At 34.8% G+C, this 20,110-nt stretch overlaps 1 protein-coding gene and 1 pseudogene across 3 annotated transcripts in view; one reads left to right on the top strand and one right to left on the bottom strand.

The window, feature by feature from the left end:
• Window positions 1-20,110, top strand: part of CACUL1 (CDK2 associated cullin domain 1) — an 80,841-nt gene that overhangs the window by 47,147 nt on the left and 13,584 nt on the right. For all 3 annotated transcript variants that reach the window (XM_025467385.3, XM_025467382.3, XM_025467383.3), the window contains exons 4-6: window positions 10,013-10,108; window positions 12,065-12,167; window positions 17,908-17,997. In XM_025467385.3, coding sequence (XP_025323170.1) covers window positions 10,013-10,108; window positions 12,065-12,167; window positions 17,908-17,997 — 289 coding nt within the window. The remainder of the gene's footprint in view (window positions 1-10,012; window positions 10,109-12,064; window positions 12,168-17,907; window positions 17,998-20,110) is intronic.
• On the bottom strand, window positions 4,057-4,364 carry LOC112672410 (U6 snRNA-associated Sm-like protein LSm3; annotated as a pseudogene).

Raw genomic sequence — 20,110 nt, 5'->3', positions numbered from 1 at the left:
ATAAGAAAATTGCCTGTTATCTTTATGTAGATTTCAATATAAAATAAATATTGCCAGCTGGTCAGTAGCTCTTCATATGTGTATTTTACTGATTTTTTTTTTCTGGATAACTTATTTGGATATCGTTTTTTAATCCAAACTAAAAGTTTAAGCAGTTATAGCAAAGTTGTACTTGTCTCATAGAATTTGCCAATGAGAAACTTAGTAGACCACAATTTTAATAAGTTCACTATAATTTTTCAAGATAGAGACTGTGTTTTCTTCTTATGTCTTCATTGGGCTTAACATAGTGCCAGATCCAAGAGAGATCCAATAAGATACTTATTGATAAAGAGCGTATTAGAACCAGCTGAGATTACTAGAACCATCTACTTACTCAAGTTAAAGCAGCATCTTGGAAATGGAATTTGTGATGAGCAAGAGAATGAAATCACTTAAAGAGTAGTTATTTGCGGTTGTTTATATCATGTGCACAGAGTGCACTATGAGTTGTATTCTTTTCAAAATAAACTTTGTTTTGAGATAGAGTTTTGTACTTAAATTAGGAAAGATAAAGAGGGCTGCCCTGGTGGCTCAGTGGTTTAGGGCCACCTTCAGTCCGGGGTGTGATTCTGGAGACCCGGGATCGAGTCCCATGTCGTCGGGCTCCCTGCATAGAACCTGCTTCTCCCTCTGCCTGTGTCTCTGCCTCTCTCTCTCTGTGTCTCTCATGAATAAATAAATAAAATCTTAAAAAAAAAAAAAAAAGAAAAGATAAAAAAGTTTCCTTTAAAATATAAGCACATTAGGGGTTAGTGGTAATTTTTGCCAAGTGTTAAAGGAGGTGAGGTGTGTAGGAAAGTGAGAAGTCGTCCTAGTCCATCTGACTTCTTTAGATATTTTCGTCTATTAAATAATCCTTGGACCTTTTGTAACTGCTGTGTCACCTAGCTTAGTCATTGTTGTATGGATAAGCTAAAGGAATCCAGGATCACAGAGTCTGGACTTTTAATTCAGTTTTCTCTTAAAGACCTACTGCAAACGAGCCCTTGTGTTGAGGCTCATGGGGATTCTGTACTGTTAGTTTACACTTGGCATTGAATGATTCATTATAGCTTCTATTTTCTTAACCAGCTTTATGGTAGCCAACCGATGGAGAAACTATCCATTCTTTCCTTAGAAGAGATGTACACTTTTTATTTTTTTAAAAGATTTTATTTTTTTAAGTAATCTCTGTCCCCAAACATGGGGCTTGGACACATAGCTCCAGAGTCTCATGCTTTACTAACTGAGCCAGCTAGGAGCCCCAGACCTGGTCACTCTTTAGAATTCATTTCATCTGGTTGGACAGTACTGTTATAAAACATAGAGACCTGAAGTCTCTGATTGAGCTTGGAAAACTATGTAGTGTAGCTAAGTTCTTTTGTTATCATCAGAGTGGGACTGATGTACTCTCCAAGCTTTCTGCATTTGATGTGGATGTGGCACTTCACTTTTTAATAACTTTATAAGCACTGAATTTGACAGCAGTCAAGAAGCTGTTAAATTTAAAAGAAAGATTCATGTAGGGTCTTATCACTAATGTTAAATATGTTGTATCATATTTTTACTAATTTCAGTATAGTTTGCATCTAAATTGTCGCTATTGTCCTGCAATAAATGCCTTATGTTGCATGGATAATTACTGCTCAGCCCTCTCTCCAATCCTCTAGATATCCTTCCCATAAAACTTCTTTTCCTTTGAAATGGTCTAAACTTGAGTTTTCTAAATGTTTAATGGCTGCTGAAATGGCTGTTTAAAGAGTCCCCTGCAGTTCTCATTCAAAATATACCCTTCTGGAAAGTTTCTGAGTCAAGATTTTGGGGTGTGGCAAAGGACTCTGTATCATTAACAAGCCCTTCAGATGATTAGGAGAACAACATTCTTTGAGATTGTGGAAATGCACATGGTCCTGAACCTGGTCTCTCTTAAGCAAGGAGTGGCGTCATCTTATGTTTAAATATAAGATTGTGTTGTTGCTAAAGCCATTCAGCACATTTTGCCACTCAACACGTTTGCACCACTGAAGTTCTAATCTGGATTAGAAGTATCCATGCAGACCCGGAAAGTAAAAACTGTGCAAGTTAAGCATAGTTTAAGTATCTCATGAGAAGGGGCAGAAATAGACAGTGGTGTGTCCAGATTTTTATTATGTTGTAGAAATATACTTGACTTGGCAGATGTTGATGATATTATAGCTGAATGATAAAAGCAGATTATAAAATAATGTAATCCTGTATTTGGTAAGATACACATACACAAGAACCGAAGAAAATGTTAATGGTAGTTATTTACTGATGTTGGTAGTTATTTACTGATGTTGGTAGTTATTTACTGATGATGCTTTTCTATAATAGTATTTTTGATCTTTTAAAAGTATCAGTAAACATGTATTACTTTTGTAAAGATACAGGTTAGTAGCCTTGTTATGTTTTTTACTCTTCCTTCTCATCCTTCATTCTGCCCTGTTTCATTTTAACATGCAAAAGTCATTTATTTGAAGACAATTAGGATGTTTTTGTGAACAAAAAAGCACATATTCCTAAAATTTTTTCATGTTTCATTTTGGTAGGATGGGGCTGGAGGCAGAGGTAGAAGAGGAGGTATATAAATCTGAAGTTGAGGAACTTGTTTGTATTTTACATCTTTTGTATTCATTCTGGTAGCCCCTAACCACATGTACGTATTCAAGTGAAAATGAAATAAACTCAGTTCCTTAGTTTCATTAAATACATTTTAAGTGCTAAGTAGACCTACATGGTTAGTGGCTACCATATTGGACAGTGCAGATAGAGGACAGTTAGAGTGCAGAAAGTTCTGTTGGGCAGTATTGACCCAGATCATAGTATTTTCAAGTCTATGGCTAGAAAATTATTTAAATAAATCATGTTGTTATAAAATTAAATATGCATCTAATCAGAATAACTGCCCAATCTTCTTATCTAGCTTTCAGAATTAAGGATAACAAATTTGTTTTCCTTCCATTCTATGAAAGCTTGGCGTGGTATATCAAATCTGATCCTTACCTCCTTGCTCTAAGGAATATACTTAATAACTAAATATATATAATATGTATATGTTACATATTATATATATATATATAATGCTAGTCATATTAAGCAGGGTAGGTCTTCAAAATTAGGTGTCAAATTATTTTGTTTCTATGCAATGATCCATAAGGTTATCATCTAGTTCTTTATTTCACTTAAAAAATTTTTTAAAAAGCACTGTCTACAAAATAACATCTGTATGAAGTTATTAATTGCAGCATTATGATAACAGAGGATTAGCAACAAGCTATCAATTAACAAGCTTGGTTAAATAGTAAATTTCATTTTTTTAATTAAAGAATTTAATTTAAAGGAAAAAAAATATCAGAAATTGTCTGAGAAAACAGCAGAGCAAATGAATTCCTGAGGAAAGAGTTCTACATCCTGGTGATCACATTTATTGAAAGAGTTGGAAAAAAATTTAAATGCCCTTTAGCTTAAGAATTTTTGAATTATCTGCAAATCAACTCATTTCAGGAGTGGAAGAATCCTTGGTCATTTTCTTTTAAAGATATTATTTATTCATTCATGATAGAGAGAGAGAGAGAGGCAGAGACACCAGCAGAGGGAGAAGCAGGCTCCATGCCAGGAGCCCGATGCAGGACTCAATCCCAGGACTCCAGGATCAGGCCCTGGGCCAAAGGCGGCGCTAAACCGCTGAGCCGGGGGCAGCCCAGGTGACTCAGCGGTTTGGTGCCGCCTTCGGCCCAGGGCATGATCCTGGAGACCCGGGATCGAGTCCCACGTCGGGCTCCCTGTGTGGAGCCTGCTTTTTCTCTCTCTCTCTCTCTCTCTCTGTGTCTCATGAATAAATAAATAAAACCTTTAAAAAAAGAAAAAATAAAAATAAACCTCTGAGCCACACAGGGATCCCCCTTGGTCATTTCTTAATATCAAAATATATGCAAGTTTCTCTTTTGGATGTCTTCTACATTTAAAGAGGCAATCATACAAAATCTCCTATATTCCATACACAAATTCATTGTTTCAGCGAACTCTTAATGGAGAAGCAACTAGTACCCTACCATCTCTCCGGACAAAAAGCATCGGAATATTCCATTTTGTTGATTTATGTATCTCTTCATATGTTTCTTCATCAATTTCTATAGTAGTCACAGTTTCTTCCACATCTCCCAATATCATATATAAATGCTGATCATAAGCATGTAATCTGCCTCGAAGCTCTCAGTCATTTCTCATTTCACATAAATTCATTCATCCAGGCTAAGCCTGATGAGATCCAGGGGCTCTTCTACAGTGTTGATAGTTTGTTGCTGGTCCACTTCATCTGCCATTTTTCAAACCCTGCGCCCTTTCCCTAAATAGTACATTTCAAACTTTGGACTTAGAGGAACAGATTTCTTTCTTTCTTCTTTTTTAAAAATTTTATTTATTTATTCATGAGAGACACAGAAAGAGGCAGAGACACAGACAGAGGAAGAATCTCCATGCAGGGAGCCAGATATGGGGTTCGATCCCAGGACTCTGAGATCAGGCCCTGAGCCAAAGGCGAACACTCAACACTGAACCACCCAGGTGTTCCATAGGAACAGACTTCTTTTTTTTTTTTTTTAATATTTTATTTATTTATTAATGAGAGAGAGAGAGGCAGAGACACAGGCAGAGGGAGAAGCAGGCTCCGTGCAGGGAGCCCGATGCAGGACTCGATCCCAGATCTCCAGGATCAGGCCCTGGGCTGAAGGCGGCACTAAACCGCTGAGCTATCTGGGCTGCCCAGGAACAGACTTCTTAAAATGTGGTTTGAGGACCACCAGGATCACTGAAATCCATTCAGGGGGTTTGCAAAATTGAAACTTTCTTGTACTACTAAGATGTTATTTACCCTTTTCTGTGTGTTGATATTTGTTCTGACTGTTCACAAGGAATGGTAGGCAGACTGTTAATGCCTTTCCACAGATCTTCACTTCCACATATTTGCAGTAGAAAACAAAATCATTTTACTTAAGAATATCCTAGATGAAACAGTGAAAATTTTTATTTTTATTTCACCATTTTATTGTGACTTTGAGTATACTTTAAAAAATAATCTGTGTGAAGAAATTGGAAGCTATATACCAAAGTACAGTGATTGTTTTATGATATAGCACTTGTGTGGTTGTATGAGTTTTGAATTAAACTACCTGGGTTTTCTTTTCCCCTATAGAACATATAAAGGAGGTGAAGTGTGTAGGAAAGTGAGAAGTCCTCACTGGGTTTTTATTTGGAAGAATGGCTGACTGCTGACAAATTATGGTTATTTAACTAGACTTTGGTATTTGATATTTTCTCAGAAATGAAGCCTATCACTTCAAGGAAAGCAACTGACAGTATTTGTTGCCAATGATAAAATTCAAGCCTTGAAGTGAAAATTAGAATTTGGAAAGCCTGTATCTATTACCATGACCTCAATGGCTTCCCAGTACTTAAAAAGACTCTTCGGATAAAATAGGTGGTGATAGTAACAAATATAATTTTTTCTTCTTGATGTGTGGTGAAATATGTCAACATATGGAAAATGTATGCAACTCAGTATTTTACAATGACCAATTTCTGATGTTATAAAATGTATTAAAGGATCCATTCAAAGTAGAAGATAGACCAATAGGTTTTAATGTAGTGAGTACAGAGCTCTCATTGATAGTTTCAGACTTCTTGTTGCAACTAACCTTTAAGAAACTTGTTATGTTTCAAAGAAAAATATCCACAATTATCTGAAGAGGATATTAAAATACACCTTCTTTTTCTGCCTATATAACTGTGTGAGGCTAGATTTTCTTCATTTACTTCAACTAAAACAACATACCACAACTCATTCCATACAGTAGCAGATATGAGAATGTAGCAGTCTTCTATTAAGGCAGATGCTATTTTTCTTACCTTTTTGAGAAGATAGTTATTTACATATAACTAGCTTAAAAATATGTAAGAATTTTAACATTAAAATGTTAAAATGCACATTTTATTGTCATTTTAGAATAAATTAATACATATTTTTAAAACTCAGTTTGGATTTCTAATATAGTAAATGTTATTAGATATAACCCATATAATAAACAAAAGCTTTTTGGAATCAATAATCTTTAAGAGTTATAAAGAGCTCCTGAGACCAAAATGTTTGAGAACCACTAGAATAAAAGTCTCCAAGATCTATTGTTAGGAAAAGTATAGATTGGTGTGGTTTTATGCTAGCATTTGTGTGTAAAGGGATATAAATGGGGAGACTTATCTTCATGTATGTATGTAAAATTCTTCTGGAAGGATATAAAGGAATTAAGTGTTGGTTCAGCGAGGAAGGAATAAAGGTAAACTTTTTACTTCCTTTTGAATGCATTTGAATTTTAAACCAGATGAATGTATTACTCATTTAAACAAAAACAAGAAATTGAAGCATTTCCACCAGCTATGTTACAAATTTCAGGGAATCTAGCTCTGTTATGAAAAGTTGGAGCAAGTTTAGAGCAATGGGTATTTTTCTGGCACTTTTTCTTTTTCTTTTTCTTTCTTTCAAGAAGGAAATGAAGCTTGCTTATTTTAACGTAAAATTCATTTAATGTCCAAGCCAAATACATTCATGTTGAAATAATATAAATCAAATACGTAGCAATTTCCCCAATGGGGCCCAGGGTATACTGAACTTAAGTTTTAAGGAGGAACAATTTGTTATTTTTTTTAATGGCAGTTATTTCTAGTTCCTCGTAAAGAGATTGGATTTATTTTAAAAGACTGTTATAATTTATAGTCCTGTCATTTAAAAGGTTTTGAGTAAGTGCTGCATGAAATGTAGAACTAAAAAGCTAAGTAAATGTTCTGACATTTGATTTAGTACAAAAAGTGCTTTTTAATACTCATAACCTTTGAGGCTTTGGGAATTCTTGAAAAGAATAACTAAGGAATTTAATTTTATTTATTCTCTCTTCCATTAAGTGTGCCTTTTGATCAATGTTCATACTTTTAACTTTTGAATAAAGTGTCCTTTTATGAAGAGGGAAAATTATTTTAATGCAAAAATTCTTCAGATTTTCTTTTCTCATATAATACTTCTAAAATTTATTTCTTTGAATGCTGAAATATCATTTCCAGAGTTCTTTGCAGCAGTTTAGAAAAAGATACTACATGTGATTCTGTCCATTAGTTATAGTTAAAAGTTTGCCCACAATGTAGAACCATTTTCCCCAATTTCTTTCGTTAACAAAGAATGACTTTAATGATGTTAATAGGTTTTTCCAAAGTACTAGACAAATAGTTAATTCATAAGTTTACTTACCCTCAGTAGTTGCATGTGCATTTATAATGTTTGACATTTGTCAAAGCATATGCATATTATTTTCTTTGATTGTTGGCACATCTTGGAAGTAGTACAATTTTCCTATTTTATATTTATGGAAATTGAAATTCAGAGGGTTAAATGAATTGCCTAATGTCAATACAAGCTTGTTATATAATTTGAAAGCCGTTTAGATCGAAACAAGGCTAGGTTAGGTTAGATTTAGATTTAAGCAAATTTAGATTTAAGCAGGACTTTTCCTTGCAAAGAAATGCATTTATGTGTACATGCTGTGTTCCAGGTTCTGCGGTCTGCTCTGGAGGTATAAAGATAAGATACAAGTCTTGCTCTCCAGGGCTTGAAGTTTAGTGGCAGAGACCACCTAGTGCGAAAAGTGAAGAAGTGGAATGGTGCCCTAGCTGAGGGCCGTATATCTCATACACAGTTTTGAGGAAGTGACACATAATTTTGAAGAGTGAATAGAAGTTAGCCAGGGTGACTGATTAGGGGGTGATGATAAAGGCATTCGGAAGAAAAGAGTTGAGGGGATCTAAAACAGCACACCAAACTGTTCATAGTGCCATGGGTGTGCTATGCTGGGCTGCATGTGAGAAGAACAGGATATGAAAACAGACAGCATGACCTAAATTTTTCTAAAGGTTACAGGGTGCTAAAATGGAATGTACTGTAAATAGATGGAAGGACTCAGATTGACCAAGGTTTGAGTCTTAGTTCTTGGGCTTATATGCTGTGGCACTGTAGACTCTTTTGAGCCCTAATAGCCTCATATGTAGAATGGAAATTACATTCAATTTGCAGGTAATTAGGAGAACTATGAAAAATAAAGGTAAAGGACTTAGTATGTGCAAATTTCTCAATATGTAATAATGGAAGATGAATTAGAAGGACAGTTCACTACACATATTCTAATATCTAAGTAGAACTGAAAAAAATATGAATTAAATCTTATTTTAAAAATAATATTGGGACATTTGGACATTTCTAAAACAGGTTAGCTGAAGTGGTTTTATAATTTCATTGTTAGGAATCTCTCAGTGTGACATTTCCTTGGTTTCCTTGTTTGAAAGTAAGACTTTCTGTACAGGGTATGGTTATCAGGTAATGAGACTGCCATGGGTTGGAATCACTTTCATTTGCATGATGGTTTGTGCCATGCCCATCTCCCAAATTCTGTGGCCCTGGAATGAATTCTTACCTGGAAGACTTGAATCTATCCTCTTTAACTCTAATCTTAGACATATGACTTGTCCAGTTGTGTGTTTCTTCAGTATTAAAGTAGTGCCTAATTAATTTAGCTTTAGAGAATAAAATGAAGTAGTAGATGGATGTGCTTTCATAAAACACAGTGCCTTAGTCTGCTGGGGCTGCCATAACAAAGTGCCACAGACTCTGGGTAGTTTAAACAACAGAAATTTACTTCTCCCTGTTCTCAAGGGCTGGGGAGTCTACGATTAAGGTAGCAGCTGATTTGGTCTCTGATGAGAACTCTTCCTGGCTTGTAGACAGCTACGGGCTTGCCGTCTACTCACATGGCCTTTCCTCTGAGTGTGCTAGGGGGTGAGTTAGGATGGAGGGAAAGAGAGAAGAGAAGAGGAGGGATAGTGAACTGCCTGGTCTCAATTTTTATGACACTAGTTGCAAAGGATCAGGGCTTCACTCTTACGACTTCATTTATTTAGCCTTAATTGCTTCCTTACTCCAAAGACAGCCACACTGGTTTGGGCTTCAGCATGTGAATTTGGAAAGGGGGACACCTAATTTAGCCTATAACACACAGTAAAACTGGAAGTGTTCTTTTGATGGCTTTATGATTTGAATTTTTGGTAACAATGAGTTAAAAGCCGGACATGTATTACGTTTATTTTATTGTTCTCCAGAGCTACAGATGTATGTGAACCATTTAAGTCCCTACTTTCTGGCTAATTGGTTAGCTATAGAAGTGGCTTACAACTAAGTTGATAGAGAACTCAGAACATTACTGTGCCTAAGGTAATTATAAAAATTCAACATCCATTCTAATAGTATATTAAGCCTATACCATTTCCTGGAGGTTTTTTTTTTTCTTTCTTTTTCTTCTTCTTCTTGGCCCAAATCTAGTTTGGTTCCTATAGGAAATGTCCATAGTTAAGTGATAATTTTTAAACTCATTTATCTTAGTAAATACAACTTGTGAACTTTTTACCAATTAACCAAGCAAGCCTTTTAACTAACATGGTAAAGTTACACAGTTTTTAATTAAAAAAAAATTTTTTTTAAAGATTTTATTTATTTATTCATGAGAGACACAGAGAGAGTCAGAGGAATAGGTAGAGGGAGAAGCAGGCTCCCTGCAGGGAGCCTGATGTGGGACTTGATCTCAGGACCCTGAATCATGCCCTGAGCCGAAGGCAGATGCTCAACCACTGAGCCACCCAGGCATCCCAAGTTATAGTTTTTAAAGACCGCTAAACCAAACCTTAGTTTTGCATAGCAGAATTTGGAACAAAGATAGAAGTGTTAAATGACTTTCAGAATATAAGCTTTCTCCTTTTCTTTATTGTGAATTTCAATAAGAATTTTAACTCAGACTTCTGAGTCTGTTTGCATTTTAGATTGTGGTGAATGGAAGGTCTTTACCTTGGTTTCCCAGAATGATTACATTTATGTTCTTTCTCACAGGCCAGCCCTCCAGATCTCTATATTGAAAGATTTAATATAGCTCTTGGACAGTATATGGGAGCATTGCAGAGCATTGTGCCTCTTTTCATATATATGGTAAGTTAGAGCTGTTTTCCCTTTCCAAATATCTCAGTTTATTGATCTAAGTACAGATAGATCCAGTTAATAAGCATGTTCTGTTTATCTTTTCTATGTATTGTGTTAAAAATGAAAATTAATCTATTTCAGTAATGTTTGTGTTGACATAGAATTGTTTACCCTTTTACTGTTTAAAAATTCCATAAATAACACTGCTGAATAGACAATTAGGCATTATTAATCAGTACTCAGCATTTGTTTTATTTCTGCCATATGGAAGATACTGTGCTTGGAAAATAAAATACAAGAAAGATATCTTGTCCTCAGAAAGTAGAGAGTTAAGATGTCTATCTAAAAACATGGTATATGATAAATGCCAAATAAATCATTACATAAAAAAAATAGAACAAAATTTTCTTCCATTATGATGATCTCTTTCATTTGGAGAAATATGCCACGAGTATAATTTATGGACTATTCACTTTGTTGATTAGCCCCTTCTCTCTCCTAAGAAGGCAGGGGCCCTTAGCAAACATTATCCCAATTCCTGTTTATTAGATTAGGAAATGGGATGTTTGGTTGATCCTACATTCTTTAGCATAAAGATTTCTATATGTGGAATACTAATCTTCAAAATGATTTATTCTCCATAAAGTAAACTTTGCTGAAAAGACAAAACAGAACATTGAAAGAAATCTGTACTATCAGCAGGGGACTGTTACTTAAATCATTTGTGGGAAATATTTACAGTAGAAAAATAAGCAGTTAAAGGTAATGACATGTACATATGTTTAGAGAGAAATCTTCTCCAAATACATTAGGTGAAAAAGCAAAATGCAAAGCAATATGTGATATTTCTTCATAGCAAGTGTTTTTTTTTTTCTTTATTAGGGGGAAAAAAGGCATATCCATATACATGCCAGCAGCATTTTAGAAAGATATAAAAGTTTTCCCAGCCGAATGGGACTTTTAGGAATGCAACAGAGGGTCTGCTGTGGGAGACTGGTTTTTATTGAATGGTTTTATTTTGTTGCTATGTGCATGTTATTTTTTTAATTTTCACAATGTGTTAAAGAATTAAGAGAATCAGTGAATAACTTGTTAACGTTGTTTTTATTTTCCACATCTATACATTGAGTTAACATTTAAACATGAACAAAATCTTGACTTGCCAGTCATTCTGATAGGGATGCTTTTGGCTACAAAAAACAGAACCCCTATTCAAAGTGATTTAAGTAAATAGGGAAAAGTATTAATCTCTTGTAATAAAACCCCACAAACACGGCAGTCTCTAGTGTTGGTTGAATCCCATGGTTCAATAGTGTTACTAGGAACTCAGGTTCTTTCTTGTCTCCTTGATGTACACAACATCAGTTTTATCTTGTTCTCATGGCCATGAGTATTAAGATTCTTTGCACTGAAGCTTAGGCTTCTCTCAATCTGATTGCTCTATGTTGGGTCATGTGTCTGCTTTTGAACCAAAGACCATTCCTAAGAATGCTATAAGCTGAATAACTTAGACTAATCAGTGAAGTGGATTGTATGTTGAGTCAACCAGTGCATGTCTACTGCCTGCTCTCAGCCTAGATTATTGATAAATGGAGTACCTTTTATTAGCGTTTCCTGTTGTTGCTTTTTGATGGTGATGTAGTCTTTTTAAAGGGCGTATTATGTGCCTGTCACACAGTGTGGTCCATTGGCCTCTACATTTCTGTTTAGTTAATGTTGAGTGTCTTCCTTTGTTCTTTTGGAGGTGTATGGTTCATAGCATTTTATCTTTATGTGCTTTAAGCCCATGCCAGAAAGACAGAACTGATAGTAGCAGAGCTTTTGTTTTTTGATACTGAGTTTTTATGTTTTAATTGATACCTTTATGAATTGTTTCCTAAAGTAATTTATTTTTTAAGTGCTTCAGCTCATTAAATCATTTCCCCCTAATTTAAGCACTAAAAAATAATTTATTTTCTTTTTCAGAATAAGTTTTACATCGAAACCAAGCTTAACAGAGACCTAAAAGATGACCTTATAAAGCTGTTTACGGAACATGTTGCAGAAAAGCACATTTACAGCCTAATGCGTAAGTAATTCAACCCTTGGGGATGAGATAACTAGCAATGATCTTTTTGATTTTTGATCAGAGAATTCATGTACAGTCCAGTGTTGACATCTTCTGAATCATATAGTAAGAGGTGTTGAATTCCAGTTCTCTAGAAACCCAGAGGAATTGAAAATGTGACTTGAAGTCCCCCAGAGAGCTGGGAGCAACTTAGCCAGGTCATAGGACAATGCCTTTATATCTGGCCTGATACTTCCTTTTTTTCCTCCATGACAATGGGGGAAATATTATTAAGGGATTCACCCCTAACTTTGTTACTGGTAATTCTAGAAGGAGTACAATGTTGTATCTTTGAAATGGTAGCACAGAACTCTCTGATTTTTACTCTCTGGTGTAAAATCCCTTCTCTTTTCTGACTATCATTTATTAACTATGTCTTAGGCAAGCTTCTCAGCCTCAGGAGTTTTTTTCTATGAATTGGGATTTGTAAAAGGTTTAACATAGTAACGTAGATTTGTAAGTAAGCAGATAAAAATTCAGTTAGTTTTTCTTTTCCCATTATTCTTGGGCCCTCTACCCCCCTCATTTATCCTACCTTTCCTAAAAGAGTATACCTCTCTAGTGGAGTTAGGAAGTCCCTACAACCTAATGTCTCACTCAAGCATCTTTTAAAAGTTCATATTTTATGTGACATATCATTGAAGTTATTTTTTAGAATTTGGCACATACTTGAATTTATATTTTTATTTATTTTTTGCTTTTCTAATTGTCATAATTAGTTTCTACCACAGTGAACTTTTACCAGAATTTACAGAAGAATTGTTCTAAGCTTGACCATAAACTTTTTTTTATTTTTGAGTTTAAATTAAGAGAAGGAATTATTAAACATTGGTCCAGTATTTTAAAAAGGCCAAGTTTTCAAATAATGTGGTAGATGAAGGTAATGTTTATTTCATCATTATCTTCCCAACAGATTTTTTTTTTCAAGATTTTATTTATTCATGAGAGACACAGAGGGAGAGGCAGGGCTCCTGCAGGGAGCCCAGTACAGGACTTGATCCCAGGACCCCAGGATCACACCCTGAACTGAAGGCAGACAGACATTCAACCACTGAGCCACCCAGGCATCCGCATTAAGGATTTTAAAATCAGAATAGAGACCAAAATCTTGGGAGCATGACTTTTTTAAAAAAAGCTGGACAGATATTTATAAACATCTTTAAACATAATCTCATGAGATTTTCCAGCTGTTAATAACCTCTTAAGTATTATCTCTGATGTTGACATGGTCTTTGCTTTCATTGTAAGATAGAACACAGCATTTTGAAGTCTTCCCTATTAAAATTCTTTAGAGGAATGACACAATTTCTCTAAAGTACAAAAGCTTTAATTTTCTCTGTGAATATGTTTTTATATTTGTCATTAATTTGGAAATCAGTTTTATTGGGCATATGCAAAGAGAATATTCAAAGAGAATATAGTAGTCCAAATCTGGCAAGAGAAATCTCTCTTCTGATCCATGTGAGCTTTCCATAGATTCATGGTCATTTTATGAGATCACACCCTGTGAAGTCTCCATATAAAGGCCTCTCCACATAAAGTCAGGAAAAAAATGAATTTTTTTTTCCTTTTAAACCTTGAATTAATTTGTACTTTATTTTCTTAAAAAAAGTAATCCTCTTCTTGTTTATTACATAGTTTGATTTTCACTCAAAAATATACTTAAAGGTAGATACACCTTTCTCTTCCATGTAAACTGTTAAGTTCTTTAAGCTTTTTAATTTTTTTTTTTTTTTTTTTTTTTTTTTTTTTGGAGTAGGCTCCACTCCCAGCATGGAGCCCAATGCAGGGCTTGAACTCATGACCCCAAGATCAAGACCTGAGCTGAGATCAAGAGTTGGACACGACTGAGCCACAGGCACTCCAAAACTTTTGTAAATTGTATAAAACTGAGCCTATCGCATATTTACTGAGCAATTACCAGGCAATCCTTTAAAGTAAGAGATTCAGACAGTGACCCCTGGCTTCATTGGTTTGGCCTCTGTAACAAGGGATATTCTTAAGTGTTTAGTAATGCTATGTAGATGGTCTTCAAGAAGATTTTTAAAAAATACATATATTCACTGCTTATTATGTTAGTGGGACCTGTTCTAGATACTTTACGGATACTAACATTTATTTCTCATAACTCTAAGGTATAGTAATCATTACTTCCATTTTAAAGATGGAGAAGTTGAGGCATAAAAAGATTAATATTAATTAAATTGGAAAAACACAGCTTATGAAGAATTGATTTCTTGTCTCTAGTTGTGCATTTTCCTATACTTGTCCCTCCCTCATGCCAACAAAACAACTACACTCCAAATCTGTATTCTAAATTCTGATCAGTTAATTTCCTTTTGTGGCTTTAGATACACTTGAAAATGCTGGTGTTTCATTTTATTATTAACTCTATTAAACTACCCCAAAACATAGTTTTCTTTTCTTTTTTTAAAAAGATTTATTTATTTTTTCATGAGAGACACAGAGAGAGAGAGGCAGAGACACAGACACAGGAAGAGGGGGGAGAAGCAGGCTCCATGCAGGGAGCCTGATGCGGAATTCGATCCCGGGACTCCAGGACCACGCCCTGGGCCAAAGGCAGGCGCTAAACCGCTGACCCACCAAGGGATCCCCAAAACATAGTTTTTTTTTATAAAGTCTTTCATTTTGCTCACAGATCTGCAATCTGGGCAGGGCTTGGTAGGTAGGGCACTTTATCTCCTCTGTACTCTGCATTGGTGGATGTGATTCACCCAGGGTTGGGGGACTTTGAAGATGACTTACTTGTATGACTAGCGAGTTATAGTGGCTGCAGTTTTTCCTCTCTTGTGTTTCACTCAGAGCAAGTGTCCCAAGGTAGAGGAAATGGAGTCAGCCAGTTCTTTAAGTCCTCGGCCTGGAAACTGGCAGTGTCACTTTTACTGTGTTCTGTTAGGCAGGTAGTTCTAGAGCTCAGATTCCAGGTGAGTGGATGTGGACACACCTCTCCATGGGAGGCCTCTGAAAGAATTTAGGGACCTGGTTTTACAACAAAGCAAAATGAACACCCTCTCTGGTAAATACCCTGTTTTTTTTTTTTTTGTTTTTTGTTTTTAATGCCCTGTTTTAAGAATTGTTTTGTGAATGAAGACAGTGACTTCTTGCTGCAAATAAAAGCTGTTTTCTGCCATCTTTCTGTACACATGTGCTTACAAAATAAAACGGCTTCTACTTTTGGCTGGTAGTAAAATTGTTTTCCTTTGAAAGTAATTTTTACTTTGCATTAAACTTTGAAAACAGAAATATTAGGATCTCCATTAGCCAGGGCATCTGTAGTATTTCTATATTGATGATTCAGAATAAATATGACAAAATGGGCCAGTTAATGGTAGAAGTTTCTTGAGAAAATATAATATATTGAGTTGTAGTAGAAGATTTATATTATACTTTGACAGAGGGCTTTAAAAACTTCTGCGATTATCAGTTATTATCCTTAGATTCTGCCTTTTAGTTCAGACCCTTGTAGTTTGAACTTCTTGGAAGTCAAAAATATTTTTAATTTTAGTTTTGATTTTAAGAATTCTCAAATTAAAACAGAAGAGAAGGTCTTTGGTAAGTTGATAACTCTGAGGAGTAATTGAAAGAGTTGAGGAACTTGGTTCTGGTTCCAGTTCAGCTATTAAGAAGCTGTGTGACTTTTAGGACAGCACTTAATCTCTCTAGACTGCAATGTCATGAACTGTAAAGAAAGAGATTAGTCCTGGAAGTTCACTAAAGCCCTATTCTAGTTTTAAAACTGTTAACTTAAAATTGACAGTCAGTGGAATTGTTGGAGGATCCTTTTTTTTTTTTTTTTTTTTTTAATTATGTGATTTTGGGGAGAAAACTGTTACACTAAGATGACACCTTACTGGTACCTGTTACATATACGATCTGTATTTCAGTGATGGCATGGTAAACTAGAAAGAATATAGAATTTAGAGTGAAACACAGGTTCTCAGACCTCTCTGCTACTTGATAGCTCTGTAACTTTGGATGAATTATGCAGTGTTTTTAATTTTCTTTTTAGCCTCAGTTTCCTTATCTGTTAAAAAAAAAAGTAGATGATAATTAAGCTTGTGAGAAAGTAAATCCTAAGTCAAGTTTATGAGAATTATACTTGTAAAGTACATAGCACCTATTAAATCCTCAAGAAATAATTTTCTTCCTGGTCTCAAGCTGCTGTCTTACCCCACCCCCAGATTCTCTTCTTTTTCCTTAAAAGAGGAAACCAACTAGAAAATCTCCTAAACACTATTCTCCTAAAAATAATTTAGGTGGAGAAGATTTTAGTGAACTGTTAGACCTTCTCAATTCTGTAGTTATTTGTTATTGAATGTAATTCTTTTTATGAATACATCTCAAATTAATTTTAATGTATTTTATGTATAATTTAATCTGTGAATGCATCATTTTTTCATTTACAAATATATATTTGATTACATATTAAATGTGTGATTGAATGTGAAGTTTTAGTGGAAATAAAGCTTACGAAGGCCAAAACAATTGGTCAAAAAGTAGAAAAATGAATTAATAGAAATAGAGCCTACGTGTGTGGCACATGTTGAAATTAGAGGTAACCTTGATTTGAAGAGACTCCCATACCCTAAAATTTTAAATTGCAATTTTTAAACATTACATTCTAAAACATTTTCTGTAGTGCTTAACATTTGTCATCCTTAAAATTTATCTGTGCCATTCAGAGTTATTACTGTCTACTGCTGATATAATCAGAAGGATACACTTGAACAATACACCTCTGGCTTTCATCATATAAATTCAAATGTAACTCCCATTTTACGTTTGAAAACTATAAAATCATTGCTGGCCAAGTGAGGAGGCGTTTTCATTTTCGAAAAGGCAAAGAAGCCTGGCTTAGAATAAAATTATGCTAAGTCTTACGGGTTTGGGGGGTGGTAAATTGCAGGTGGTCTTTGAGAGAGAAAGTAAAATTGAACTCTTTGGAATTAGTGTTATCTGTTGTATCCACTAAGATGATGAAATACATTCATATCTGTTAATGATGTCATCTAGAGGAATTATTCCTATTTATTTAAAAATGTTTTAATAAAATTTTTGTTGGAGAGGATAACCTAAAAGAAAGCTGTGACTCTTGGTGTGGTCAGTTGGGGTCACGTGGTTGTGAGAGTCAGTAAAGTGAGGAAGAGCCAGACAACGTCTTGCCTTTACATTTAGGAAGGAAGAAGTATGTGTAGCTGTAGCATTTGGGAATGTGAGTTTCTGACACCTATTGCAGTTACTTAAATTACCAATAATGTGTGTTTCAGAAAAATCCCAAGGGGTTCAAATATGGTGATTTGGGGAAAGAGAAATGATTGGGGATTTAGAGAACATTTTATTTTCCAAATGTAAATCTTCTGACTCATGAACTTAATGGGAAGCACTTTCACTCACTTGCTAAGTATAACACTGCTTTCCAAAAGCTTATTTTCAGAACCTCCGTGAATTGAATTATCTCCATTAGTGCTCCAACAGACCTGCATATATTTGCTTGTTAGATTGAGCTTTAGTGCATTGGATTTTTTAAAAAAATTCTTAGGGTATAGACTTGGTTAGTCCTTTGGGACTGTTCTGTTCTTGGACGTGTTTGCCTCTTGTCTTTGGAAGAAATAATAATAGAGAAACCTTGACAATCAGTGTGTTCTGTCACTTTATAACCCATTTTCTCTTCTTCTTTCAGCTTTACTTTTAGAAGCCCAGTCAACACCATTTCAGGTCACACCTTCAACTATGGCAAATATTGTGAAAGGCCTGTACACTCTCAGACCAGGTAAACAGTCATCATTTCTTTTGGGCTTGGACTTATTTGTTTATGACAGCTCCAGGCTTATCCAAGAGGGCAGTGTTTCCGTATGTGTTTTTTGAGACCTAATGGCAATTGGATTTGTTAGAACAAAAAAAATTGAGTAGATACTACACTCATCATTGTCAAATGTAAACTCCAGACTCACCCGGAATTCTTTCTGTATTTTGAAAACTAACTAGTTTAGGAAATACAAGAAATAATTGGTAGCAGACATTTAGGATAAAATTGAATCTCATGTCTAGTGTTAATTAATCTCTGTCCTTTTTGCTGTGGAGTTTCTCCTTCATCTATACCCAACACTCCAGATACACATAGACATATATTGCCATGACTACATCTTCCTAGGCCTGTTTTGTAACTGGCAAGGCATCGAGAAGTGTTGGAAAAATTAGTCATTTTATAAGTATATTGTGAGGAGGAGAATAGCAGAGCCAAAAATCAAAGATTACTACATTTAAAGGCATGATTTGTAAATTATCTTAATGTATCTGTCTTAGAATTTAAAAAAGCCATTGTGAATTTAAAGGAAAGTACCTTCTTTCCCAGGCTACTTTAAGCAGTTAGGGTCTTCTAGAATATCCAGATGTAATGTTAACTTGAATATGCATCAGGTCTTCCTCTCTTCTTCATAACTTCATAAACAAGTTTTTCTTAGTAATTACCTATATAAATAGCAAAAATATTTTATTACACGTGTCCAATAAACTGATGTTTCTAGTTTCTCACAGTTTTGCGTTCATTTTACTAAATGTGATGAAAATGGCTCATGAATTTTTAAGTGCTAGGTTGTGAATGATCTTATTTTTTAATTTTGGAAGGCATCCAAGTACAGTATGACAAATTTCTAAATTCTGTCTCCCAAGTAGGTGGCTTTATCAGCTCAAGTAGGCAGCTTTATCAGCTCTGGTTTTTATCATAAATAACAAAATTGCAGAATAAAACTAATCACTAAAGGTAGAAAAACTTACAGATACATATTTATCCAAATGCTGTTTTATCCAGATTTAAGCTCTTGTAATAGGATTCTTACTACTTGTGAGAATTCTGTATTTGAGAGTTGTCCTTTTGAAAAGGAGAATTTTATCAGAGACTAACCTTTTGCTGCCCTAGGCATTTTCTGAGGTACTATTAAACATATTTTGACATTTACGTGTCTTGCTAGTACCCATTGTGTTCCTGGTTTGTTAAAGTAGTTTTATTCACCTGACAGATAAAGGTTAGAATATTATAAAAGTTGAATTTTAAATGTAAAAGTTGTGTTCATTGCAGTGGTTCTCAAGTGCTGGTCTTTGTATAATGAACGCATCTGAATCACCCAGGAAAGTTTTTAAAACTAATTCCTGGGCCCTAATCCTTGGAGATTCTTATGACTATTAGGATTTTTGGTGTGTTTCCGTCTGATCTTATCTTTAGAAGCTTAATTTAGAAACAGTGCCAGCTGTCCCATCCTGCCCTTCTTTGTTTAATACACACACTTTTCTTTGATTTCTTCATCTTTATTTTATTTTTTATTTTTTATTTTTTATTTTTTTTTCTTCTTCATCTTTATTTTAATGATTGCCTGGAGTTTCGTAAAATGGCAGATCAGTTTGACTCCTGCCACCTCTCACTGACAGATCAGTGGTTCTCCAGGACACTGAATGGAGACTCTAAAGGTACATTTGAATTGAGTTGGAAGGAGGGACACTATTGAGAACAGTTTGCCTTGAGTTTATACAAGACGTGAGTGGATTGGCTCTGGTATTTTTTTTTGTGTGGTACTTGTTTTTTTGTTGTTTTGTTTTGGTCATGTCTAACTTTTCTGTTGGACATTTTTTATTTAACCGATGACCCAACATTGCACAGCATTAAACATGTTTTTTTTTTTTTTTTCCAGATTTAGAATTATTTACTCAAATTTTAAAGTGAGTTCACTGGATTAAATCTAGATTGACATTTTATGGTTTTTGATTCATACAACTAAGACGTTTTCCAAAAGGGAAAATTTGAAAGGGTAGGATTAAAACAATCGAAAATGGGTAACAATGCTAAATTAGGACCAGCAACAGGGAAGTAGAGTGCTAGTTTTAGCATGCCC

This window comes from Canis lupus, chromosome 28 (assembly GCF_003254725.2).
Source record: "Canis lupus dingo isolate Sandy chromosome 28, ASM325472v2, whole genome shotgun sequence".
Lineage (NCBI taxonomy): Eukaryota > Metazoa > Chordata > Mammalia > Carnivora > Canidae > Canis > Canis lupus.
This window is presented reverse-complemented; position numbering and strand designations above follow the sequence as displayed.